General features: G+C 43.4%; 2 protein-coding genes across 5 annotated transcripts; both read left to right on the forward strand.

Annotated features, from left to right (window-relative positions):
• On the forward strand, positions 4,613 to 17,455 carry LOC8086000 (disease resistance protein RPP13). Of its 4 annotated transcripts, XR_002452884.1 has the most exons (4): positions 4,618 to 5,541; positions 13,927 to 15,929; positions 16,380 to 16,466; positions 16,652 to 17,455. XR_002452884.1 is itself a non-coding variant. In XM_021460691.1 (3 exons), exons 1-3 carry the CDS (start codon positions 4,712 to 4,714, stop codon positions 13,942 to 13,944), a joined length of 945 nt encoding a protein of 314 aa, XP_021316366.1. In that variant the 5' UTR covers positions 4,613 to 4,711; the 3' UTR covers positions 13,945 to 14,074. The 4 variants fall into 4 exon arrangements, 3 of the variants coding, with proteins under 3 accessions (XP_021316366.1, XP_002450008.2, XP_021316365.1); XM_021460691.1 differs by lacking the exons at positions 16,380 to 16,466; positions 16,652 to 17,455 and adding an exon at positions 8,250 to 8,346 and having other exon boundaries at positions 4,613 to 5,541; positions 13,927 to 14,074; XM_002449963.2 differs by lacking the exons at positions 16,380 to 16,466; positions 16,652 to 17,455 and adding an exon at positions 16,015 to 16,277.
• LOC8076320 (cytochrome P450 89A2) lies at positions 24,087 to 25,916 on the forward strand. Its single transcript, XM_002449965.2, has one exon. The coding sequence runs from the start codon at positions 24,129 to 24,131 to the stop codon at positions 25,713 to 25,715; it is 1,587 nt and encodes a 528-aa protein (XP_002450010.2). The 5' UTR covers positions 24,087 to 24,128; the 3' UTR covers positions 25,716 to 25,916.

The following is a 27,458-nucleotide window of genomic DNA, read 5'->3' on the forward strand; positions in this document are numbered from 1 at the left end:
CAAAGGGCTAATACCCGATTCAAACGTTAAGGCGTGCCAGCCGATTTGACCTTACAATCGACAAAGGTAGTAACTCGACCACTTTGGTCCCGACAACAGCGATGCGCCCGGATGTCACGGCCAAGAGGTGATCACGCGGAACTTGAGAACGCGTCGAGTTTGACTCGACGAATTTCTAAGAACTCGTAGTAAAAAGAAAATATGACGAAGTCGTCGAAAAAGTAGATGCTGGAATATGAGTAAAAACTTGTGTTTGATGGATTCATAGATTGTCCCATTACATTGCCCTAGGGTCTACATTTATACCCTATCCGAAGAGCTACAACCAGATACGACTAGGACTCGAATTCCAAACTAAACGGAACCCGTACACAAAACGAATTCTAATAAATAAGGAAAACATAAAACTACCCCCTTGTAACCGACCGGGGCACCGCCACAGATCAATCGGCAACCTCCACGCTTTTCTTCAGAGCCATCGGCAGACCTCCTGTTGTGGCCATCGGCAAACATTGATACTGGTCATCGGCACGAACACGTCACCATCTCTGGACTTAGTCACATTCAGTTGTTTTCTCATCGGCAACCACCTTCATCGGCAACTTCCATGTAGACTAGTTACCGTTGCTTCATCTGCCGATCTATACTTTACTAACCCCGGTACGCGTCAAAAGATACGTGTTCGAAAACGGTATCACCACTTTGTTTGTCAAGTGCTAGTACGGGAGAAACAGCAGCAACGCTGCAGCGCCGAGCGCCTCCCAGCCAGCCAGTGTTTGCCGAAGGTCTTTGTAGCTGGCCGCTCGCTTCAGGTTTCAGGCAGTGCAGTTTCAGCAGTGCAGACCCTGCCTATCCCCAGCAGTCACGTTTAGGAGCTCTAGCTACTCCGCTCATCGAGTCCCCAAGCAGGTCACCAATTCTGTGCGTTTGTATTCGTTTTCTGTCTGCAGGTTGCCGTTTCGACCGGCGTCAAGCAAACAAGCACAGCAGCGCTCACCCTTGGTGGGCTGTTCGTGGACCCAAAGCCTAGCAAAGATTTGGTTTGAGTGTCCTGCAGTTTTGATTTTTCTATGATGAACGATTTTTCAGGGGATTTTGTGTCTATTTTTTCTCAGTTTTGATTTTTTTGTTCCGCTCGTAGTTTGGTTGTTTGAGTCCCAATTCTTGTTCCGTCTATTGCGTTACCGTTTCAAAGAATTTATCTAGATACTCTCGTCACTAGCTGACTTGAGTATTTTAGTTTTTGGAACGTACTTGTGTTTCGCGGTGATTTTAAAACAACGGCTGAATATTTCAAAAGAAGTTTGAGGCTCCTATTTATCCCCCTCTGGTCACCGTTTTTGACCCGTCACGTTCGTTTTCGGGTAGTTACGATGCTTAATCGTAGCAATAATTCACAAGTGATCGAGCAGACACGAGGGTCCGATCACGCACGGACCAGACCGAGGAAAGTAGGCGTCGGCCTGCATGCAGCATATTGCAAAAAATTTGTAAAATGAACACTATAGCTACTTTATTTGTATTTGATAAATATTGTTTAATTATAGACTAACTAGATTTATTGGATTCGTCTCGTAAATTGTAGACTTTAAGCTTATCAGCCGAATCTACCAACCATTCAACATTATTTTTCTTTCATAACGAAGTAGCCAACAATAATTTTTTTACTATAGCTTATCAACTAAACAAATCTATATATGTGCCTCAAGATTCGATATGAAAAAAAATTTAAAAATTTTTATAAAACTTTTTGAAAACTAAACAAGACCATAATATTATAATCCATGAATCATCATCATCCAGGCATCCTATCCTGCTCCTTTTCTGTGCTGGCGGAGGTCCACCAAGCGTGACTTGACCTTGGCCTCGGTGGTCTTCGCTTGACAGCGCGTTGGCGTTGGCGAACTGTATCATATTTTTATTTTAACTACTACTCTCACCATCCCAAATTGTAAGTCGTTTGACTTTTTCTACTCCAAGTTTGACCACTCGTCTTTTTCAAAAAAATTGTGCAAATATAGTCAAATTTTAAGTCATTCTTGAAGAACTTTTATTAATAAACCAATACACAACAAAAAAAAGTAATATTTTGTACAAAACGTTGAATAAGACGAGTGGTCAAACTTGATATTAAAAAAGTTAAACGACTTACAATTTAGGATGGATTGAGTATTTGATATTAGCGGCAGCGACATCAATACCGTACTTGAAGAAAATTACAAAATCAAAAGTTCAAATACCATCAAAATTGGAAACATACGGTGATCAACGATATCACTTTGAATCTTTCGTTCTCGCTTTACCGGTACTAGCTTTATTATCGAATAATGTTGGAACTTGTCGGCAATATAATTGGCGCATTACGAGAACTTCGAATAAAGCTAACGCACCTACTACCACGAACTTTTTGAAATGGAACAAACCTTGTCGGTTCATAAATGATTAAGCATCCTTTTTGTGAAGCGCGTGGTAGGTACCCTAAAGCTACAGCGTGGTCTTTTCTTAAAGTTATACTAGACGTCAAATCACAACAAATAATTAAGGGTTTGTTTGGATTTTTTTTCCTCTAAACTTTAAAAATAAAGCTACAAATAAATGGTTTAAAATTAACTCGAAACTTAGCTCATCTCACACCATCCCAACAAGGCGTTTTGTACTAACGATTTCATGCTCAGAATCCACGTTAGGGCATCGCAACAAGGCGTTTTGTACCAGCGATTTCATGCTCAGAATCTAACGTGGAGGAAAGAGTATTGACAAACGAATCGCTAGCGTAAATTTCTAACCTAAGGTGTAATATATCGTTAATTATAAAATTTAGGCATTGTTTAGTTTCTAAAAACTTATACAAAAAATTCACATTCTTCGTCACATTAAATCTTCTGACGTATGCATAAAACATTAAATATAAATAAAAATAATAATTTATTTATAATTTACGAGATGAATTTTTTAAGACTAGTTAGTTTATATTTAGACAATATTTATCAAATAGAAACAAAAGTACTACGTCGTCGTTTGTTTTGCTAAAATCTTTTTAAACTAAACAAGGCCTTACGCTATTTTTCAGTGAAAGCATAGACCTCGAGCGTTTGGAATGGCGCCTTCCAGCCGACCGACCGTGACATAAAGGTCAAAGGACATGACACGGGTGGGACAATAAAACACTGCAGCAATGGGATGCTTTTAAGACCTTGGGTTCTCGTTCGTTTAGGCCTTGTTTAGGCCTTGTTTAGTTCCAAAAACTATCAAAAATTTTCAAGATTCTCCGTCACATCGAATCTTACGACACATGCATGAAACATTAAATATAGAAAAAAATAAAACTAATTATACAGTTTACCTGTAAATCGCGAGAACAATCTTTTGACCCTAGTTAGTCTATGATTGGACAATATTTGCCACAAACAAACGCAAGTGCTACAGTACCCGAAGCCAAATTTTTTTGCAAACTGAACAAGGCCTTCTCCAAAAATTTTACAAAATTTTTTGAATTCCTCGTCACATCGAATCTTTAGACGTATGCATGAAGTATTAAATATAGATAAAAATAAAAACTAATTGTACAGTTTGATCAGAATTGACGAGACGAATCTTTTGAGCCTAGTTAGTCCATAATTGGATAATATTTATCAAATACAAGCTGATTTCTATGGCCTGGCCTTGTTTAGTTCCTCAAAAATTTTACAAAATTTTTCAGATTCCCCATCACATCGAATCTTTAGACGTATGCATGGAGTATTAAATATAGATAAAAATAAAAACTAATTATACAGTTTGGTCGGAATTGGTGAGACGAATCTTTTGAGCCTAGTTAATCTATAATTGAATAATATTTGTCAAATACAAACAAAAGTGCTACTATTCCTATTTTGCAAAATTTTTTGGAAGTAAACAAGGCCCTGATGTGTTGCAGACTTACGCTCCTCAAATGATCTTTGTACTTGTTTAGTTTCGAAAAGTGAAAAATTTTCGGTACTGTAGCACTTTCGTTTGTTTGTGATAAATATTATCTAATTATAGACTAACTAGGATCAAAAGATTCGTCTTGTGATTTATAGCTAAACTGTGTAATTAGTTTTTGTTTTCGTCTATATTTAATGTTTCATGCATATGCCACAAGATTAGATGTGATTGGGAATTTTGAAAACTTTTTGGTTTTCTGGGGGAACTAAACAAGGCCGGCCTATATGTGTTTTAAACAGTGAACTAGTATAACATTAGGGCCTTGTTTAGTTCACCCAAAAAGCAAAAACTTTTCAAGATTCTCCGTCGAATCTTATGGCACATGCATGAAACATTAAATATAGATGAAAATAAAAACTAATTACATATAGTTTATCTGTAAATCGTGAGACAAATCTTTTAAGTCTAATTACTTTTTAATTGGACAATGTTTGTCAAATAAAAACAAAAACACTATAGCGTCAAAATCCAAAAATTATTCATATCTAAACAAGCCCTAGGTAGTGTTTGGTCACGAGACAAGGTGGAGTAGGTTGGTCATGGCTTTGGTCATCCTCTGGCATGGTGCCTTCCAGCGCGACGGTGCCAGAAAAGCCAAGGGACATGACATGGGATGAGGGATATAAAATAATAAAATGCCGCAGAGGCAGATCGAGGATAAGCACGCTCCATTATTTAGCAAGGCTGCCTTCTTATCCTTGTCCACCATAGGCACGGCACCGACACTCTGCTGAGCGGGCAAGAGATGATGGAGGCTACGGGTGTCATGGACTCCCTCCTGAAGAAACTTGGCGATCTCCTCGCTGAGGAGTACACTCGCCTGAAAGGAGTCCGCCGCGAGATCCGCTTCCTCCGGTCTGAGCTAAACAGCATGAATGCCGTTCTCCAAAAGTGTGCTGCAATGGAGAGCCCAGACGTGCAAGTGAAGGCCTGGACAAGAGAGCTGAGGGAGCTCGCCTACGACATCGAAGACTGCGTGGACGAGTTCGTCCGCGGAGTTGACACCAAGCGTCAGCGTCAGCGTCACGGTCGTCCAAGCTGCATCAAGGAGTGCGCTCGGCGTCTCAAGGCGCTGGTGACGAGGCACGAGATCGCCAACCAAATCCAACAACTCAAGGCGCGTGTGGTGGAGGTGGCGGAGCAGCGCGTGAGGTACAAGCTCGATCAAGTTTCCAGCAGCAGTCCCTGCAGCAGCATTCGAGCCACGGATCCTCGACTGTGGGCTCTGTTCCCAGAGGAGTCTCAGCTTGTGGGCATCGATGGCCCAAGGGATGACCTTGCGAGCTGGCTCCTGATGGAGGATGACGACCTTGCTGGTCGTCGTCGCAAGGTGCTGTCCATCTATGGCTTTGGTGGTTTGGGAAAAACCACGCTTGCCAACGAGGTCCGGCGTAAGATTGGGAAGCAATTCGACTGTGAGGCGGTTGTGCCGGTCTCGCAAAAGCCCGATGACAAGAAAATCCTCTGGAATATACTCACTCGCGTAGACAAGAACCGTACTCTTGTCCATGAAAGAGAGATATGGGACGAGCAAAGGATTATAGAAGAAATAAGAGACCTACTGGAACATAAGAGGTACTTATTATTATCCTATTATTCCCTGATCCTATCCAATTTATTTGTACTCTACCAGTCTTAGTCCCATGAAATCATTTTCATCAAGTTTGCATTGTTCATTACACGGTATATTTGGATCCAAACTAGCAACTTAGCTTTACAAACCTTGTTTGGCTGGCTGGGCTCCCACTTGCTTTAGCTTCGTGCTACAGGATATCATAGGCCATAGCACTAGTACACAGAGGTACTATACAGGTGTAACACCCGAAAATTTGCTTGTTTTTAAAATAGTTGAAATTTGATTTATTGTGTCAATTTTGTGAGCATCAAAATATAAGAAATAATAATAATAATAATTTTAGAGAAATTAAAATTTAATATAAGTTTAGAATAACATTGTTGTTGCATATATGCTGGTGCATTTTTATTGAGATAATTGTTTTAACAACAAAAATGTAAATTTGTACAAAATCTCAATTTGAAAATATATTTGGAAATTTGGTTTGAAAAAGGAAAAAGGAAAATCTTTCTTCCCTTCTCCCCCTTTCTCCTTTCGGCCTGCAGGGCCCAAACCCTGCGCCCCCTTCTTCTTTTCCTGGGCCGAGGCCCAGCTGGCCAACTCCCTCTCCCTCCCGCCGACAGATGGGGCCCATCTGTCAGCTCCATCATCTCCAACCGCCAGCCCCTGCTCCCTCTCTCCCGATTCTGCTCAACCTCAACCTCAAGTCGAGCCCCCCCCCCCCCCCCCGCTCCCACGATCTCCTTTCCCCCGCTCCTTGTCATTTGGAGTCGCGCGCGCGCCCGAGCCCCCTTCCCCTTCCCCATTTGCTCTCCCCCCATCCTTGCCCTCGTTCTTGAACGCGCAGCGTGCTCGCCGAAAACCGCCGCGACCTCCGCACGTCGTCCCATCGAATCAAGCCATTTACGCTCCAATTCTTCGCGCTGGTGAGCTCTACTCCTTCCCCGCGTTCTTCTCAATCAAATTTCATGCGATTTGGTGCCTCCTAGCGTCCTAGCCATGAGCTCCGAGGAGCCGGCCATGGCGCCACCGCGGTCCGCGCTGCGCGGACGTTTCTCCGGCTGCGCAAAGGCTAGGATTGGATTCGCCGCGACCTCCTCTCTCTCCCGGTGTTTTTGCTTCGCGAAACCGAGCTCCGTAGCGCTCTGTAGGTTTTCTCCGGCGATCTCGGGCCAGCCGGCCATGGAGCGCCGCCGTGTCCTCTTCCCCCTCCGGCCGGCATCTCCTGTCCCCCCCCCCCGATCTAATCGTGAGCGTCCGTTTTCAATCCGATGGCCAGGAGCGCTCCATACCCCTTCGGGTGGATATTTTGCTAAAGAGTCCTTTTGAATTTAGGAAATAAAACCCGCAGTCCTTGGCGCTTTGCAGGAAATACGCTTTGCTTTTGGAGAAGCGTAAAGTCTCGGTTTGAATCAGAATACGTTTTCAGTATTTACAGTTTTGCCACTGAGTTTGTTTAGCTCATAAAATATTCGTTTTAGCTCCGATTTGACCCGTTCAAATTGAGTTAGATTCGTTTTCGTGAGATCTACATGTTAGTAATATTGGTTCATCAGTTTGAAATATTTTAATTTTGTAACCCTATTTAATTAATTACTTCTCTATATAAAATCTTAGAAAATTAATATCTTCTCCGTTTTAGCTCCGATTCGATCCGTTCAAGCTGCGTTAGTTTCACAATTTCATAAGCTTCGCGTTGGTACCTTTGTTGTCTAGATTCACCACTGTTAGGTTTCCTAGATAAATACAAGTCCGTAGATAGCCTTTGTAGTCCCGTTTAATGCGTAGATTTCGCGTCGTAACTCCGTTTTGCATGAATTTTGCGTTGACGTGATCGTAGCGGCGTGTAGATGATTTTGGAAAACTAAATAAATTTATTTACTGCTGGTGTAATGTTTTAATTCTAGTTTTGTTTGCTTTGTGTATGTGTGGCCTTGAATGCTTGTGTGTTGATGATTGGTGATCGAGTTTAGTCGGTGAGCATTACTTCGGTGATCAAGATCAGAGCCTTGGAAGCAAGTAATTTCAGCAGGACCAGTAGGAGCAATTGGATCAAGGCAAGTATAGCATTTGGGTTTTAATTCTATGACCATGATCTTGTGACTAGATCGATATAAAGCAACAAATGATAATAATGACTTTTTAGCAACTTGAGGATTTATTCGTAAGTGATAACCGGGATGAAAGTGCAACCATGAGGGCTATAATGGCTCTGGCTTTAGTCAAGTATGAGTAAGTTTTCTAGCTTGTTAGAGGTTACCCGTGTGGCGCAAATGGGGGATAGCAGACCGTGGATTCCCTGCGAGTAGTAGAATCACACGGACTGACTACCGAAACCAAGCGGCCCTAACTTGTTAGACGAACCTTTGAAAGACTTCATAGTGATCCCTGCCGACCTACCTTGGTAGTGGGTTACGAGGCTGATCACCTCAGGCGAAAGGGTAAATCATGACTCATGGGTAAAGATGTACAACCTCTGCAGAGTGTTAAAAACTGGTATACTAGCCGTGCTCACGGTCACGAGCGGCCTTGGGAACTCTTACATTAAGGGTGATGAATCTTGTGTTAAGAAACTCATTGATTATTGTTTAATGCTCTATATTATTTATGTCACATTGATCATGAGATTGTGGGATCTATACAATCTAGTTGTTATACTTGCGGAGTTCGTCTTGGACTCACTCTTGCTATCTCCCCCACACCTCAGGAGAAGTATTGGGCTTGTGATCAACCAGTCAGTTGGATCCTGTAGAGTGAGATTAACACCCGAAGTTTGGAGTTCATTTCCGTGTTTGCTGCCCAAGGTTGTTTCTAATTTATTATCTACGCTATATAATTTATGCATTGTCCTTTGATATTACCCCTTTATTTGTAGCTATATGTGAGGCTTGTCTTCTAAAACTCACATATGGTGCATATCTGATTTTGTTCTTAAAATCGGGTGTTACAACAGGCGGTTCGTCACTCCTTTCTATAGGTGGATTGGCGAACCGCCTAAGCTGGGTGTGTGGAAATAATTTTTTCCACATGTGGGTAATCTGGAACCGGCTACCTCCTGTAAAAAGATTCGAACCTGAGATCTTACTCTTAGGTGTAGCCTCCTCTCTACCACTACACCTATCACTCAATTATATCTATATTAGAGTTTAGTTCTCCACATATTATCCTAAACCGAGCATATATTGATTAATTGAGGCCCTAAACGGATTCTAATGGAAAAGTTGTCAACTACAAAGTTTCACAACTTTCTAAGATCTACAACTTTTGTATTAGTAGTTTCTTCATCCGAAGTCATTTATAAAATTTGAATTTCAAATTTGAGAAATTCAAACGTAGTTTTCGACGACAAGAAGATTTCAAATGAAAAACTTATCAACTACAAAGTTTCATAACTTTTCGAGATCTACAACTTTCATTTTGATGGTTTTTTCAAACGAGGTCATTTAAAAATCTCAAAAAAAATAATTTTAAATTATTTTTACGGGTGGTTTTCTTAAGAAACCAACTGTAGAAATATGATTTTCACTGGCTGCTTAGGAGAACAGCCTGTAGAAATATATGATTTCTACAGACGGTTTTGTTAGCAAAACCGCCCGTAAAAATTGATTTTCACAGGCGGTTTTTTAGTCGGGCAAACCGATACCTTTCCATAGGCGTTGTTTAATTAAAACTGCCTGTAAAAATTATATTCCACCGCCAGCATTGTGCTTCTTTGTACTAGTAGAGGAGCCATAAAACATGTCTTCTTTCGGTGTCCTTGTTCATTTTGTGAGGAGAGAAATATATATATAGCTTATATGTGAATATTGTTCGTACGGTTGTTGGTGCAGGATGAGCTGGACCTGCAAAAAGTTATGCCAAACAGGCCCAAGTGTTTTGCTTTGCTTCATAATAATGTTTTCATTTAGTATTCCAAATTTCTAAGTATCTTTTGTCAACCTTATAAGATTATTAAGCAATATAAAAGCTTTAATTTTATAAGTATACCTGTTGATTATACCACTTAAAAATAACCAAATGGTGGTCGCCTTCCCATGTACTCCATGGCGACATCTTGCTCTTGCATTGGGAAAGATTATGTGTATTTGTCGTTAGTCATATCGAAATACTTTTAATGGAGAAGTTCATCTGTGACCCGTAAACCTCCAATAAAATTAAAGCTTTTATATTGCTTAATAATCTTAATACTTTTAAAAGCTTTAATTTCATAGAAGATTTCAATTTTGTAAAAATTTGTTTTTAGAGACCGATATCTTAAGACATTCACCTCTAGAAAGTGACTTTTAGAGATGGACACTTGGAATGTCCGCGTCTGTTAATAGTGATTTTCAACTACGAGAATCTTAAGATGTCCTTATTTGAAAAGTGATTTATGAAGACAGGCATCCTGATGTACCTTTGTTAATCAATGGTTTTTAGACGATGTCACCTTAGGATGCCTGCCACTGTAAATGATATTCAGTGGCAGGCATTTTCGTGGAGGCTCATTAACCATTTTTTAAGAAAATTGGAGGGGTTTACACCCCTACATGAATAACTAGAATTAAAGAAACAATGTAGTCTTACAAACAAAAGAAGCTAACAAAGCTAAAGAGAGCTAAGACAGAACAAAAAGGGATCAATTAATAGACTCGGAAGGAAATAAAGAAGAGCAGTAACAGGAATGCACAAAAAAGAGCTAACAGAGATTTGCTATCCCTAGATCTAAACTTGGAGAGTAATAATTGCTATTTGCCCGTAGAAGTAGCAATCGGAGTTCATCTATAAAGTTTTGCTTTGCCAAGGCAGTTGCTTTGTGCATTTGCCTCCGTTAATTAGAGAGCCTATCACTACAGGAAACTCGCGCTTTGCCGAGCGCCTGACCTTTTGCCGAGTGCCAGGGGATAGGCACTCGGTAAAGACTTCCCCGAGTGTTTTTTTTGGCACTCGGCAAAGAACCCTCTTTGTCGAGTGTTTTTTTACACTCGGCAAAGACCTTTTTTGCCGAGTGCCAAAAAAACACTCGACAAAGAAAATTTCAAATCAAATTTTGAAGTCCTAAACAAATTCAAAAAAAAAGGTTTTGAACTACAAAGTTGTATAACTTCTCAAGATATATAATATTTATTTTGGCCATTTCTTCATTTGACAAAATGAAAATAATTTTGTTCACAAATTTTACATCGATATATAAGATTTGTGAAAAATGTTAGAATTACCGTGTCAGATGAGCAAATGACCAAACAACAATAATAAACTTTGAAGATCTTGTCAAGTTATGAAATTTTATAGTTGACAACTTTTTGATTTGAGTTTATCTTGTCATTCCAAACTGCGTCTTTATTTAAAAATTTTTAATTTTGATTTTCTAAAATTACCTCAGATGAAAAAATTGCCTAAATAAACTTTGTATATTTTGAAAAGTTATGGAACTTTATAGTTGATAACTTTTTGATTTGAAATGATCTTGTCATGCAAAAACTTTAAATTTCTCAAATTTGAAATTCAAATTTTATAAACGACCTTGGATGGATAAACTCTCTAAATGAAAATTATAGATCTCAAAAAGTTATGAAACTTTGCAGTTGACAACGTTTTAATTTGAAATCGTTTTTTTTAAAAAGAGGCAAAACACCTCTGCTTTTTAGAAAGCAATGTAACAGTGCAACATGACGACTGGGGATACCAGTTCAAGACAGAGCATAGCAGCTAAAACCAGAAAGACTACACCATTAGATTTCTACTACTTCAGAAGGATTGATCGAGCTAGGCTTGAATTCTCTGACCCAACTTGTGACAGCAGCCTTCAACTTGATGACCTGCTCCTGATCTTTCTCCTTAAGCTTTGCGCTCCACTTCTGCAGTAATGACAATGCAATGTATATGATATCAGAGGGGGCACGAGGAAACGTCTTGTTAATAGCCATCTTGTTTCTGGCAGTCCATAAGGCCCATGCAAAACCTGAAAATATGAAAATGATCAATCTAATCGGAAAGGGCCCCTTGCCCCTTAACCAAGTATCGCAAAAATCTTCCCATGATTTAGGATAAGAATCTAGGTGAAAAACTTCCTTAAGCATTTCCCAGATCAATTTGGCCAAATGACACTTAAAGAAAATATGATCTGCAGTCTCAGTGCAATCACAAAGACAACAAATTAGCTTCCTTTCCACCCTTTTTTAGCCAGGTTAGCAGCCACATGTAATTTGTCATTAAGAAGTTGCCAAATAAAGAACTTAATTTTAAGGGGCACTCTACTTTTCCAGATAAAACCTGCAACCCTACTCTTGACACCCTGTCAGTCAAAAAACGATACAAGGACTTAGTGGTAAAATGATTCTTCTTTTCTAACGCCCATAAAACTTGATCAGCTCTATTGTCAGTCAACGCACAATCATTCAGCAAGTTCAATAACCCCAACCATCTATCATATTGTTGTATTGAAAGGCATCTTTTAAATTCAAGACCCCAGGAACCCTCATCCCAGCAGTCCGCAACATGACAGAAGGGGTTCCTGATCAGGTTATACAAATCATTATAGACCAATTTCAGTGGAGCTCCTTGTAGCCAACAATCTTCCCAGAATCTACACAGCTTCCCATCTCCCACTTTAAAGACAGCCCCCCACTTAAAGAGATGTTTGATATTATGTAAACCTTTCCAAAATTGGGAACCTCCTGCAGATTTGGAGTCAAAGAAGTTATTATTTCTCAGGTACTTTGCTTTCAAAATTTTAAACCAAAGTTCATCTGGTTGTTGGTAGATTTTCCAGATCCATTTAACCAAAAGACATTCATTCATTATTTTGGTATTAAGAATGCCTAGACCCCCTTGGTCTTTAGGTCTACAAACCATTTCAAACTTGGCCATATGGTATTTAAATTTCTCATCAGCACCTTGCCAGAGAAATTTGGCCCTAATAGAATCCATCTTCTTGTGTACCCCATCTTTGAGAAGATAGAAACCCATGCAGTAAAGAGGAATGGAGCTCAAGCAAGAATTTGTCAGAATTTGTCTCCCCCCTGAAGACATCAATTTTCCTTTCCAAGGATCCAGCCTTTTAACCATTTTTTGAGTCATAGGACTAAAAGCGCTCATGTTCAAATGTTTATAGCTAAGAGGGATACCTAGATATTTCATAGGGAACTCTCCTAGCACACAGTTCAGCATATTAGCCAACTTCTCCTTCTCCAGCCGAGTAACACCAAAAACAAAGACTTCACTCTTATGATAATTGATTTTTAGACCCGTAAGCCACTCAAAACAATAAAGAATGAGTTTTAGGTTTCTAATTGATTGTTCAGTAGCTTCAATCATGATGACAATATCATCAGCATACTGTATGTGTGAAACACCCCCCGGAAATTAATTTGAAATCGTTTAAAAGCTCAAATAATCAATTTATATGTAATTTGGTATAATATATGAGGAACCAAAACGGAATATATGCTCGTGAGAGATGTCCTAGGTTTGAATCTTGGCTGTGGCAAAGTTGACAATTTTGTTGGAAAAACGTTGAAAAAAGTGGGGAGGGAGGTGCTAGCTGATGGCAGCCCTCCCCCTAAAAAAATATTTTTTGGGGTTTTTTTTCATTTTTGTCTTTGCCAAGTGCTGATGTGGCACTCGACAAAGAATCCCTTTGCCGATTAATTCTTTGCCGAGCGGTCTTTGCCGAGTGGACGCTCGGCAAAGCCTTTGCCGAGTGCGAGAGGGGCCTTTGCCGAGTGCCCGAGCACTCGGCAAAGTCTTAGAATCCTATAATGTATCTGCTTACATCATTCTACATGCATTTTAGACATCAAAATTGCAAATTTAAATCATTTTGTGATGTTCAATGCAAGAAAAAGAAATAAAACTAGGTGTACCAGGAAATTAAAGGAGATAAAAACAAAAAAAAATTCCTAATCCATACTTTGCAATAACCTAAGGAAAAATGGAAAATAAATAGGTACTTTTCATTGGTATAATATAGAATAATTGAGGATTGTGTCAATATTTTGTCTAGTGCGTCAGATGGACACGGTGAATTATTCGGCGTAGTGCAATGGCTTGTTTTAGTAGAAAAACATATAAATCACAAATGAATCAAAAATGATTTGTCCTGTTGGGACGACACAGTAGTACATGCATACTTCTCTTTTACGCAACTAGTGCATGCATACTTGAGTAGCGCCCCTTCTCGGGCCCTTTCGGGTCACTGCCGCTGTTAGTGTTATACTATACCGCAGGCAAACTTCAATTTGCTAAAATATTCCTTGGAAATTAATTGGTCGTCATAGAAGAAATGACCACATGCTTACGATGCTGATCAGCTGATGCGTTCACAATAAATTAAGTACTTCTAATTCTTCTTACTCTCCATTTTGTCTCAATATCTTGACCCTTTTTCATATACTATTGAATAGGTACTTTATCATAATTGACGACATATGGTCTGAACGAGATTGGAATTTGCTGAAGTGTGCTCTGCCAGAGAACAATATGGGTAGTAGAATAATTACTACAACACGTATCGAGTCTATAGCAAAGGCATGTTGCAGTCTTCCCGGTGACCGTTGCTACAAAATTGAAGCACTGAGTGAGTCCCACTCAAGAAGCCTACTTTTTAAAAAAGTATTTGGCTCTGAGGATGGATGCCCTGACAGAATTAAGCATATTTCAGCTGATATACTAAGAAAATGCAGTGGCCTCCCCCTGGCTATAGTTTGCATAGCTAGCTTATTGGCTAGCAAGCCCAATATGATCGAGCAATGGGAAAAAGTGAGGGCATCTACAGGATATGCATTGCAAATAAAACAAGATCCTGGGGGTATGGAATCTATATTGTCACTCAGCTATAGTGATCTTCCGCAGCATCTCAAAACTTGCTTACTCTATTTGAGTGTATTTCCTGAGGATTATGACATTGAAAGAGGTAGTTTACTGAGAAGATGGATAGCTGAAGGATTCATAAAGGAGGAAGGGGGGTTAATTGCAGAGGATGTTGCTGAAAGCTACTTCAATGAGCTCATCAATAGGAGTATGATTATACCTGTTGACATTGACCGTTCTGGAAAGGTGCGAGTTTGTCGTCTGCACGATATGATGCTAGAACTACTGAAATCAAGGGCAACAGAGGAGAATTTTGTTACAATCATGGGTCCAGGCCCGCTTTCAACAAACCCAGAAGGTGTTATCCGACGGCTATCAATTCAATACAATGATCGAGAGCAGAAGTTGGAACCCCAAGAAATGCCATCGTTAACCCATGTTAGATCATTCAGCACCTTTGGTGGCTCTTACAACCAGACACTACCATTTGCTTATTTTAGAGTTTTACGTGTCTTGAGTCTCGATTGTCAGTTGAGTGGGGCGGATGATTTGAAGATTATTTGCAAACTACATCAGCTGAAGTATTTGAGACTGAATGTACATGAACTTCCTGCAGAAATTGGAGAGCTGCGGTATCTTGAGACACTAGAATTGTGTTCTTACCGAGGGGTAAACTTGCTGCCCCATGGTGTTACTCGGTTACAGCATCTAAGGCATCTTATTGTGAACTGGATGATGTTGTTACCAGAAGCCATTGGGAGCATGCAAGCACTTCAGACACTACCACATTTCAATGTCCGTGACAGCCCAGTAAGTGCAGTGCAGGAGCTTGGCAATTTGAAAAACTTGAGAGATCTCTCGATATCATGGAATGAGCCAGCAGAAGGAAGGTGCAAGGAGTACTTGGCCTCTTCTCTCAACAAATTGAGCAGTTACAACCTCCAGTCACTGAATATTGTTAGCGGACAAGCTATTCCAGTTGATTTTCTAGCATCATTATCACCCCCACCGTACCTCCTTAAAAGATTCTGGATGTGGAACTCTTACTTTCAGCGCTGTCCCAAGTGGATTGGACCACTCAATAGGCTCACTGAGATGAAACTTGATGTCTGCGAGATGGAGGACGAAGATTTGGATTTGCTCGGACATCTACCGGCTTTGGTTCATTTCCAACTTTGGGTGGTTCCTCTTCGTAAGGAGAAGATTATCATTAAGAGAAATGGTTTCCGTAGTCTTAATGCTTTCCGCCTCTGGTCAGGGCTGCCATGCTTAGTTTTCCAAGAGAAGTCAATGCCAAGGCTCGAAACCCTCGAGTTGATGTTCAGTGCTTGTGGGGCAAAATCATATGGAAGCACACATTCTGGTATTGAGCACCTTCACGATCTAAAAAATGTCAATGTTACAATATATACAGACGGTGCCAGACAATCAAACATTGAGGCTGCATGTCATATGATCCGTCAACAAATTGCTAAGCACCCGAATAATGTCAGGGGCAATATTACTTATAGTAGTGGCTACATCGGGGGTGTAATGAACGATGGCAGTGTTGACGAGGAGGCCATTGTACTGGGTTCTGAGGGCAGCAAATAGTGAGGTAAAAGCTATAACCTTGCTCGTTTCTGTTCATTTAATAACCAATCCTTATAGACATACGGGTGAATCGAGTTGTTTTTTGATAGTATCCAGGGCTTGTGGTCAGTGGCTTAGTGCATCCAAGTTCATGTAGCGATTCAAGAAAATGTCATGGAAAGTAACAGAAAGAGAGAGGTCCACGACACTCAGTTAATTTGGACTTCAATTCTAAAGCAGTCGTTGTGATATATATATTGTGTGGAACCATTGTTACAGTCCTCTCTTTGGATCAACACATATATTGTACAATACTACTGTATATGCTAAAGTTTGCTACTTCGGTTTTGTATTTCCTTATAACATATATGTTTGACATAATTGTTGTGGGTCGAGTGTGCAAAACTATTCATTATGAAAAGCATTGGGAATTGTCCAAACTGTAGTGACTATGCTCTGTTCTTCCCGTGTTCAGCTCTGTTTATTCTTATCCGTACTGCACAACCACTAACTCATACATCAAGTGGAGGATCGTAGCCGTAGTGGAAAACTACTGTAAAAGGTAACTAACTGTTGTGAGATCCTATTTTGTTATAATATTCTGTTGTTTAATTTTATGCATGGTATTATATTATCGGTCCCATATTGCAGTTAGTAACGTGAGTACTGACTCGGCGGCAATTAATTTCTCCTGGCTTTGGCTCCAGTCAATTGTCATATTAGTATGATGTATTTCTCATTTCCCAGGTCGTTTAATTGGGCACCAGGCTGCAAGAGTTCAGCATGATACTGATCTCCAGGGCCGGTATTGATTGTGGTGACTTCAACCAATTAATCTACCACGCCGCTGATAAGAACAACTCTCGCCTTAACCTCCACTCCATGAGAAGGTTTCGGCACCTGATTGATGATTGTCAACTGCAGGAGCTTTATTTACTCGGGAGGCTGTATACCTTTGAGCAGTGTATTGGAGACCTACGCTTCAGCGTATTGACCACGCGTTCGCGTCAATCGAGTGGCTTGAGGCCTTCCCCAGACATCACTTGCTCGGATCATGCACACCGCTGCTGCTACAGCTATATATGTACCCAAGCCAAACCCTGTTTCCACTTTGAATCCTTCTGGGTGCGCCTCGACGGCCACCTGCCTGGTGCTGATGCCTGAGGCCCTCGACCATAAACTGAAGAGATTGACGAAGTTGCTGCCCAGCTGGAGCATGAAGAACATCGGAAGTGTGCGCTCCCAGCTCTTCATATTGTTCACTGCAATGTTAAGAAAGATTAATAAGCTCACATCTACAAAATGATTAATAGCTAGATGCACGTCCTCCTTTTTCCCTATGGTTGTCTTGTGAAAGCCCTCTATAAAAAAGAAAAAGATTGAGGGGCCAAACCGTTACGAACCACAGTTGAAAATCGATTTTGATAGGTGATTATTACAAAGGTGGGCTCCATTTCTAGACACGGGCCACACAAATTACAAACTGGGATTTAAATAGCCATTTCTATCGTCAGTTTGTAATGAGTCCTATCTTTAGAAATAGGGAACGTACGTGTTGTTAGCACTTGAAACTTTGTGTTTCTTTGGAGTTGTTTTCTAAGGAAGCAATGCAGGCTTTGTTCCATGGCAGGAAGCGGCTGGCACTTTGTGCCGTTAGTACCGCCTAGTGTACTTTCTCGGCCTTGGGCCTGTCGCGAACTCGCGATTAGCGTTGCCTATGTTAAGTTCGAATCTATAGTGCCGAGGACAAGAACAACAGTCACCTCAACCGCCGCTCCATGCGCCGGTTTCGTCGTATGCTAGACAACTCACAGTTACAAGAGCTGTTTGAATGGTCGACTCTACACATGGTCCAGCCGTACCTACGTTGCCTCTCCTCGGACTGCTCCGACCATTCGCCACTGCTGCTGCAGCTCTGCACCCAGCCATGGGCCAAAACGCGCTTTCGCTTTGAGTCATTCTGGACACGACTTGATGGCTTCCACGAAGCAGTCGCGGCCGCCTGGGACAGCGATCTGCCGGTGGCTGATCCCTGCAGAGTGCTGGATTTCAAGCTAAGGATGACGGCAAAATCACTGCAGATCGAGCTGGAGTATGAAATGCATTGGCAGTGTGCGCTCCCAACTATTCATGGCACGCGAGCTCATCGCCCACTTTGACAAAGAGCAGGAAGCTCGGGCGCTCACCCAGGACAAGAGCGCTCTGCACAAGCAATTCAAGCTGATGAGCCTAGGCCTTGCCTCCCTGGCATGCACGTGCACGGCTTCAGTTCCTACGTGAGGGGGGTGCATATGCCAATACAAGATTCTTTCACCTCGGAGCCGCAAAAACATCGTACCGGCAATCTTGCATGATGGCGCTTGGGTCTCTGCCGACCAGGCCAAATCAGATGCCATATTTGACTACTTCAACTCCAACCTGGGAGCACCGTTCAGCTGGTCGCATTCCATTCTGCTGGACAATCTGCTGCCCCAACTCGAGTTGTCCGGCATGGACGTCTGTTTCTCTAAACAAGAGGTCTGGGAAATGATAAATGAGATGCCGAGTGACCGTGCTCCGGGGCCTGATGGATTTACCGGGCTGTTCTACAAAGTCGCATGGCCATCATTAAGCATGATGTCATGAACACACTGAATGCCCATATGGTCGCTTCATGCAAGAAGTTTCAGTCTGCTCAACGACGCGTTCATGGTGCTACTACGAAAGAACAATGCTCCTACCACGCTCAAGGACTTCCGTCCAATTGCCCTCATTCATAGCTTTGGTAAGCTGTTCGCCCAATGCCTTGCTAGGCGCCTCAGACCAAGGCTGAATGAGATGGTTGCGCACAACCAAAGTGCTTTCATCAAGAGAAGAGCTACAGTCCATCTAGCCTGTCGATGGCTAAACTCCAAGAAATTTCCTTCACTGTTACTCAAGTTGGATATTGCGAAAGCATTTGATTCAGTAGGCTGGCCCTTCCTCCTCGAGGTCTTGCAACACATCGGCTTCTCCCGTCGCTGGGTGAATTGGATTTCCATCCTGCTATCTACTGCCAGCATGTGTGTACTTGTTAACGGAAGGCTGGGGCGTCGCATCTCCCACGTGCGGGGTCTGCGCCAGGGTGACCCTATCTCTCTGATGCTATTCGTACTCGTTATGGAGGTGCTGAATTCACTTATCAGGGAGGCTGATTGCCGTGCTGCCATGTCACCGTTGCCAGGCCAAGTTGTCGTTCACCGCGCCTCGCTCTATGCTGATGATCTGGTGATATTGCTGGCACCGAACGCTGACGACCTCAACTGCCTTACACAGATCCTTCAGCTATTTGCGGGTGCGTTGGGGCTTGTAAGCAACCCCAAGAAATGCATCGCGACGCCTATCTGTTGTGACAACGAGACGATCACAACCATCCAGTCGGTATTACTGTGCACGGTCTCGAACTTCCCATGCAAGTACCTTAGTGTTCCACTATCGCTCAAACGCCTGAGCTGTGCTGATGAACAACCTTTGATCGACGTCGTGGCCGCAAGAATTCCAACTTGGAAGGCGTGGCTACTAACGAATGCTGGGAGGGTCACCCTAACCGGAAGCACCTTAGCAGCCATCCCCATCCACCTGAGTATTGCCTGTTGCTTATCATCATGGGCCATCTCCCAGATTGACAAGAGGAGACGCGCCTTCATTTGGACTGGCAATGATTATTGCATCGGCGGGAAATGCCATTTAGCTTGGCCTATGGTATGCAAGCCAACAGAGCTTGGTGGTCTGGGGCCAATTGATTTGCGGGTGTTTGGTTACGCTCTAAGGCTTAGATGGTAGTGGCTATCTCGTTCGAAACCGCAGCGCTGCTGGGCGTCGTTGCCATCGCGTACGGAAACGAACGTCGCCGCAATGTGCGCGGTCAGCATCACGGTGGTGGTTGGCGACGGCGCGTCGGTGCGCATGTGGACCAACAATTGGGCACCCGTCGGACCACTGAACACATTTGTGCCATCCCTATGCGCAGCCACGTCGCGTGCAGGGAGGAAGAGAATGCTCAGTGAAGCCATGATCGACAACCAATGGGCACGCGACGTCACTGGTGCTCTAGGTGGTGCATGACTACCTAAAGGTATGGGAACTCCTACGTTTTGTCGAGCTCCAAACTCATGGATCGGATCGCTTCGTCTAGAAGTGGTCTGCGGACGACACATACTCAGCATCCTCGACATATCGTGCCTTCTTCGCCGGAGCCACCAAACTGCTTGGTGCCAGGGAGCTTTGGCGGACCAAGGCGCCATCGAAGATCAAAATGTTCTTCTGGCTCGCCCTGCATCGGAGGCTCTAGACTGCGGAGCGCCGCAAACGCCATGGGCTGCAAATCAACGACTTCTGCGCGCTTTGTGATCAACATGTGGAGACGCCGAGCCATTTGTTTTTGGCATGTGTCTTTGCTCGTTAGGTTTGGCTCGCCATGCTAGCTCGCCTTCAATTGGTTGATCTAATGCCGTCCGGCGAACACGATCTAGGTGCTTGGTGGATCGACCAGCGGAAGCGGATCGACGAGACTTCACGGCCGCTGTTTGACAGCTTGCTACTACTAATTTCCTTGATGTTGTGGAAGGAACACAATGCGAGGGTCGTTGGGCGCGCACCGTCATCTGCGCACGACATCGTCGCCGCGATCACCATTGAGGGTGAGGAGTGGGCGGCCGCGGGCTACGCGCCGCTGCTGGCTCTACAGGCGTTTTGGTCGCAAAATCAGAGTATTATGTAATTGACTCGCTTTGTAACCCAGTAGCAGTAGGTCCTTCCTTTCGGTGCTAGGCTGCTCGCCTTCTCCCTACTCGTGACAGGCTTGTGTACCTTTGTTTCTCTTCATCTTAATGAAAAACGGGCACAAACCCGGTCCCAAAAAAAACTTTTTGCCATTTTGTAAAACCAATTTATAGGGGCAGGCTACTAAATACCATTGAAATCAACTACTAGAGATGCTGGGATGGTTGCATACCGACACCTATAAATGCCTCATTTCTAGATGCGCTTGAATAGAGGCAGTTGTGAAAACTAAAACTAGTTTTTGGGTGTATGTGATCAATTAACTTAGGTGGTCAATTAGAAGTCACTAGTGTATGTCAGTATGTGATATTTATTTTGTAAACTCATCAGGTTGTGTGCTATTAGGCAGAGGTCAGGAGATCTTTCCCAAGGCTATGTATCATGTACTATTCTTGGAAAATTTAATGAAGCCTTGCTAAATAAAAGAAAATCATGTTAGTAAGGACGGGCATAAGTAACCAAAAACGTTAAGCAAACAGAGATGATTGAGACAAAACCAAATCCGGTTTTGAGGTTCAGCTAACCAAATTTGGCAGTGTTATTTCAGTTCCTGACCTCGGTTATAACTAATAAAGAGACCAAGAAAATAGATAAGAAAAAGTTCCAATAATTAAAATCAGCCTAGGCCCAATACAACATAGTAGTCATCCAATCCACCTTTGTCATCAGTGCTCATGCACGGCACACTGGAGTCGCATCCTTTCCATCCTCACTCTCTCTGTTTCTATCTTCTGAGCGAGGGTAAATCCACGGGAGAGAAGCAACTAGCGGTTCCTCGCATGCTCCATCCATCTCAATTTGCAGCAGGAAGCAGGCGGTAGGTATATGCTGCATTCCCCTCTATATCAAGGAGCAAAGGTAGCTGGTGTACCTCCCTTTGCCGCCCCTTACCTCTCACAGGAACAGCAACAACGACAATTCCTCTACACCGGTAATGGCAGCAGTTCCTCCTTTGATCACATTATATCGCCACTAGGAGTCACTCTAGCTTCACTGAATCTACTAGTACAACAAACAGCTCATCACCAACAGTTTTGCCATCTGTTGGTGAAAATCGGTGGTGATAATTAGGGTTACCACCAGTGTCGTAATCCATTATCACCATCAGATCCTATTACTGATGGGTTGTGATAATGGCTTTTGAAAATAAAAAAATTGGTACACACTAGAGAGGTCGACCAAGCACGTCAAATATATAACATCATTAAGGCGCCCACTAACCTTAGAATGCCCACCTCTATTAATAGTGATTTTAAGAGATAGGCATGTGGTAATATGCGCCTTAGTTAATCGATTTATAAATGATTAAAAGAGATAGCCACCTTATAGCTGCGCATCTCTGTTAATTAATTTATTGATGATTAACAGCGATAGGCGTTTGTCTAGAGGATACCTGACAATTTAGAGAAGCAGACTCAAGATTTATACGGTTGTTTCGGTTAATTAGGACGGTTGTTCACTAATATCATTTTAGTTGAAACACTAGGCGAGCATAAGCACAAAAAAGACATATTTATTATAATTGGATGCAAAATATCATGGATGCTTTAGATGCAAGAGCGTTTTAGGATTCTATGCATTCATGATATGAATCCATCCATTAGTTACTGCCAACATAAATACTGCTCAACCAAGAAGTCCATCAGTATCTTCCGCTCCAACGTGCCAAAACGTGCAGCAACACGTACTCTTCAGGGTTAACATGCGTCTCGCATTTAATCTGTGTCAACCGTTGGTTGTGCTGCTTTTCCTTTTCTCGGCATTCATGGGCACACGCTCCATCCTCGTCACATTTTCCATTTCGTACTGGGTCGCATAGGGTCTCAACTGCATGTTGATCGATGCAATTCACGGATTAGTTAGTAAACCATATGCACATGTTAGTTCACAAGCTGATAGAGACATACTTTCTTCAACGACGGCTGAGACAGTAGATGACATGATCACAAGCACAATGCAAAGAGCAGCGCACACAGCCTTTGTCGTGTTGGTCTTAACGAGTGCCATGAGTGACTAGAGGAACACAATTGTTGTTTCTGTTGCTCTTCCTTTCTGGTATATGCTTCTTCCTCTGTTCGCTCATGGCTATATATGCTTCTTCCTTTCTGGTACTACACTCTTGATTACTAATTATTAATTGATGGTTTGAATCATGTACCTCTATCTGATAAAAAAAGACCACATATCCGGTACCACTATATATCTAATAAACGGTTTGATATACTCGCTTCATATCTATACTATATCTTTTGTAAAGATATAACCTCACTAGAAAATCTATCTAATCCCATAGCGATCCACATCATCAACAAACTTAATCTATTTAATTAGTATTGCAAATAAAATATCCGTTTCATCCACCAACAATTAGCTCCACCCAACCAACTGACCTCACGCCTCAGATCAATGGACGATTTAGAAAAAAATAGAATATCTCTTATAAAGATAAACTCTACTGTAGCACACTACACGGTACTGTAGCGCACAGTCTTGTTTTGGGTTATTTGTGAGCCAAGGTCCAAAAGTTTCAAAAGAAAATTTGAGGCTCCCATTCACCCCCTCCAGTCGCCGTTTCCGGTCCTTCACAAGCGATGTGTTGGGGTATGTAGCTTGCAAGTTGTCATCCGATGCGCAGAGGAGAGAGGCAACTGAGGCACTTGCCATGAAGATCTGCCGGGATGTGCCTCGGTGGTCGACGACACACCGGCTGGCCTCTCAATGCTTGCCCTCGTTGCTCAGCCAATGTGGCGGCAGGTCGTGTCTCCTGCTGATATGGAAGATCTCTGGCTACACATCAGCGTTGGGGGCGGAGACCCATCTGCAGGGTCGTCCGAGGTGCTAGCGTGCCGGGATGCGGCCCTCCACTGGTCGAGCCGGCCGGCATGCCATACAACAGCAGTTGATGCGGCTGACTTTGTTTCCCCCACCTTCGCCACTTGTATATTTCACTAGTGTTAGTTGCAGCTATACTCTTATAAATCTCGAGTGACGCTTTGGTTAGTACGTAGTGGGTATTCCACCAGTGGTTTTTTTTTTTCAATCAATATTCCACTAGTGTTAGTTGTTGTAGCTGCTCCCATGCATCTTAAATAACGGTTTGGTTAGTAGTGGTGAGTGGTGACCCCTGAATTTAGGCCTTGTATTTAGTTCACCATAAAAACCAAATACTTTTTAAGATTTTCCTTCATATCGATTCTTACGGCACATGTATGGAGCATTAAATATAGTAAAGAACAAAAACTAAGTACACAGTTTGCCTGTAAATCACGAGATGGATCTTTTGAACCTAGTTAGTTTATAATTAGACAATATTTGTCACAAACAAACTAAAGTGCTACGGTTACCGAAAACTTTTTGTTTCGACAACTAAACAAGGCTTTAAAATTGCTCATGAAAAGCGCGGTGGCTAGCCTGTGGATGGCTGATGCATGTGTCTATATATTTATACACACGTAGGGAAACATTGTCTGCTCCAGGCGTTCAGCTAAGTGCGATCAAGTACCAAAACGTAGGGAATATAATGGAGGTCTTCTTCCTCATGGCCGGCCTTGCTCTTGTAGTGTTCATTGCCATTTTCCGGCGAACCAGCAGCCGCAGCGCTCGTGCTCTGCCGGCGGTTCCAAACATCGAGGTCCGTGACCGCGCCATTGCACGCAGCATGCTGGTGGACCACGCCGACACTTTCTCCGACCGCCCCGTCTCGCCATTCCACGTCAAGTTCGTCAGAGCCGAGCGCGTGAACCTCAGCTACAGCATCAGCACCGTGCCGCACGGCCCGCTCTGGCGCGCGCTCCGCTGCAACCTCACCGCCGGCATCTTGCACCCGTCGCGCCTCGGCCGCCTCGCCGGACTCCAGCGTCAGGCCGTCGACGGTCTCGTCGCCGGCCTCTCCTCCGGCTGCGGCCATGACGACGACGTCGTCGTCATCCGCGACGGACTTCACACCGCCGTGCTCACTCTCCAAATGCGCATGTGCTTCGGCGACGGCGGCTTCGACGCGGGCGACGTCCGCGCGGTGCAGCGGGTGCTCAAGGACTTCTTCGACGGCATGGTGGACGCCCCCGTGCTAGCCACCTCGAGGACGGCGCGGCTGCTGCACTGGCGACGGTGGCGGCGCTTCCTCGCCGTCCGCAGCCGTATGACGAAGCTCCTCCTCCCTCTCATCATGGAAAGGCAGCGGCGGCGACAGTCTATGTCCATGTGCTGCAGCGATAGTGGCGATGACGGCGGCGGGATCCGGCCGTACGTCGACTCGCTGCTCGACCTGCAGGTTCCCAGCCACGACGACGGGAGCGTCAGGCGAGCTCTGACGGACGACGAGAAGGCGAACCTCGTGTGGGAGTTTCTCGGGGCGGGCACCGAGACGGTCGTGTCCTGCGTCGAGTGGGCGCTCGCGCACCTCGTCAACCAGCCGGAGGTCCAGGAGAAGCTCCGCCGCGAGGTCGACGTCCACGGCGGCAGCGACACACCGACACCGTACCTGCGCGCGGTCATCCTTGAGAGTCTCCGGCTGCACCCGCCGGTGGCAGTCATACAGCGTGACGTCGTGGTGAGGAGCGTCGACGACGGCGGCGGCGGCGCAGCAGCGGCAGTTATCGGTGTGCACGTGCCGCCGGAGGAGGAGGACGGCAGCAGCGGGGTCGACGTCGTGCGGTTCACCATCGTTCCGGGAGCCATCGGGAGGGACAGCAGGACGTGGACGGACGACGCCGACGAGTTCCGGCCCGAACGGTTCCTCGCCGGCGGCGAGGGGGAGGCCGTGGGTCCGATGCCGGGGCCCAAGGACGTGAGGATGCTGCCGTTCGGCGCCGGGACGAGGCATTGCCCGGGCATGGCGCTGGGCATGGCTCACGTCAGGCTCTTGCTCGCCGCGCTGGTGCGTGCGTTCCAGTGGGAGTGGGAGGTACCGGCGGCGGCGGCAACAGCTGCTCTTGTTGACCTCACTGAAGTGGACGGGTTCGTCAAGCACATGAAGACGCCGCTCAGGGCGCGCATCACGCCGCGCACGTAGCGAGCTACAAATCTACAACTATACAATTCGTCTACACTCCTATTACAGTATATATACCCGTACGTGCAGATATTGTTACCGTACGTACGTGTCCGTGTACAGGCTGCAGTGTGCATGCTGATGCAGCCAAATAAGAACAAAATGGTGCTCCACCAAGAGAGATGGCTAAGTTTTTGGTTGTATTTAATTTCTTTGTGATCACAAGCTAATTCAGCCGGTACCACTACAGGATACTGATGATTTGTTGAGTGTTTGCGGCACTCGGCAAATGCCCAAATACACTCAGTAAAGCTTTTACCGAGTGCCACACTCGGCAAATTTTTAGCCAGCAAAGGGGTCTTTGCCGAGTGCTATTTTTCGGACACTCTCGGCGAAGGCTTTGCTCAGTGTCGACATTCAGCAAAGATAAAAACGAAATTAATCAAAAAAAAAAATCGTAGGAGGCCAGCGCCCGCCGTGTCTTTCTTCTTAACTACTGCACCACACTATCCTTTATGTCTATATTGCATTTCGGTTCCTCATATATTATATCAAACCATATGTAAATTGAGTATTTGAGGTCCTAAATGATTTTGAATCAAAAAGTTATCAACTATAAAGTTTCATAACTTTTTGGGATCTACAATTTTCATTTAGGGAGTTTCTCCATCCAAGGTCGTTTACAAAATTTGAATTTCAAATTTGAAAAATTCAAACGTAGTTTTTGCATGACAAGATGATCTCAAAACAAAAAGTTGTCAACTATAAAGTTTAATAACTTTTTGAGATCTACAAAGTTTGTTTAGGAAGTTTTTCCATCCGAGATCGTTTAAAAAATTTAAATTTTAAATTTTTTAATTAAAATTTGGTTTTGCACGACAAGATGAACTCAAATGAAAAAGTTGCCAAATACAAAATATTGTAAAGCTAGAGCATACTTGCAATGCACATATTGTAAAGTCAAACAATGGATCCAAAAAGAGAAAAGTCATACAATCAAATCAAGATGTGCAAGTGTGTGGATGTATGGTGGATGTACTCCCTCCGTCCCGCATTGACTGTCGCTGGGGAGTAGGATTTGAATGTCCACATTCCTTGCATTTGCCATGCATCTGGACTGCTCCTCTACCTACATTCAGAGAATCTCTAATGCTACAAAGACAGAAATAAAGGAGGGAGTATATAGTAGATAACCTAATTCTACTTTGCTCTTTGAAAACTTATCTCTCTTTTTTAAACTTGGAAGCTTTTTTTTTGCAAAAGAAAAGGGGATATCTTATTCATCTCCTTTTGTTTTCTCCTTTTTATAGACGAACATCTAAGTGTCCATTGTTTTGGATCTCTCGGACACTTGTTCATTTTTTGAACTCTTTTTTATGTATAACCCATGTCTCTTTTCATAAACTTTTGAGAGATAGAAACAAGAACTTAGAGCATTTATTTGGTGGGTGAAAAACCTAACAAACATATTTTCTATTCACTCCAAGAGTGAAGAAGAGAAAGGAGGGGGCGAGAAGCTAGATGAAGAAGCAGAAGTTGGGATATATATTTGTTTGTCTAGATTCGGAAGAGAAGCGGGGACGCATGGTAGAAGCGGGAGAAGTGTGAGAAGCCGCTTTCGACAGAATCTCCAAACAATCTGAGCTGCACGATCGAAGATCTAACGGCTGAAAATAATTGGAGCGACACGGACCTGCTTCTTCCCGTGCAAGCAAGCGGCTTATTTAGGGGTGTAGTTAATAAGTTAAATACCTCACACGCAAA

Source organism: Sorghum bicolor, chromosome 5 (genome assembly GCF_000003195.3).
Source record: "Sorghum bicolor cultivar BTx623 chromosome 5, Sorghum_bicolor_NCBIv3, whole genome shotgun sequence".
Lineage (NCBI taxonomy): Eukaryota > Viridiplantae > Streptophyta > Magnoliopsida > Poales > Poaceae > Sorghum > Sorghum bicolor.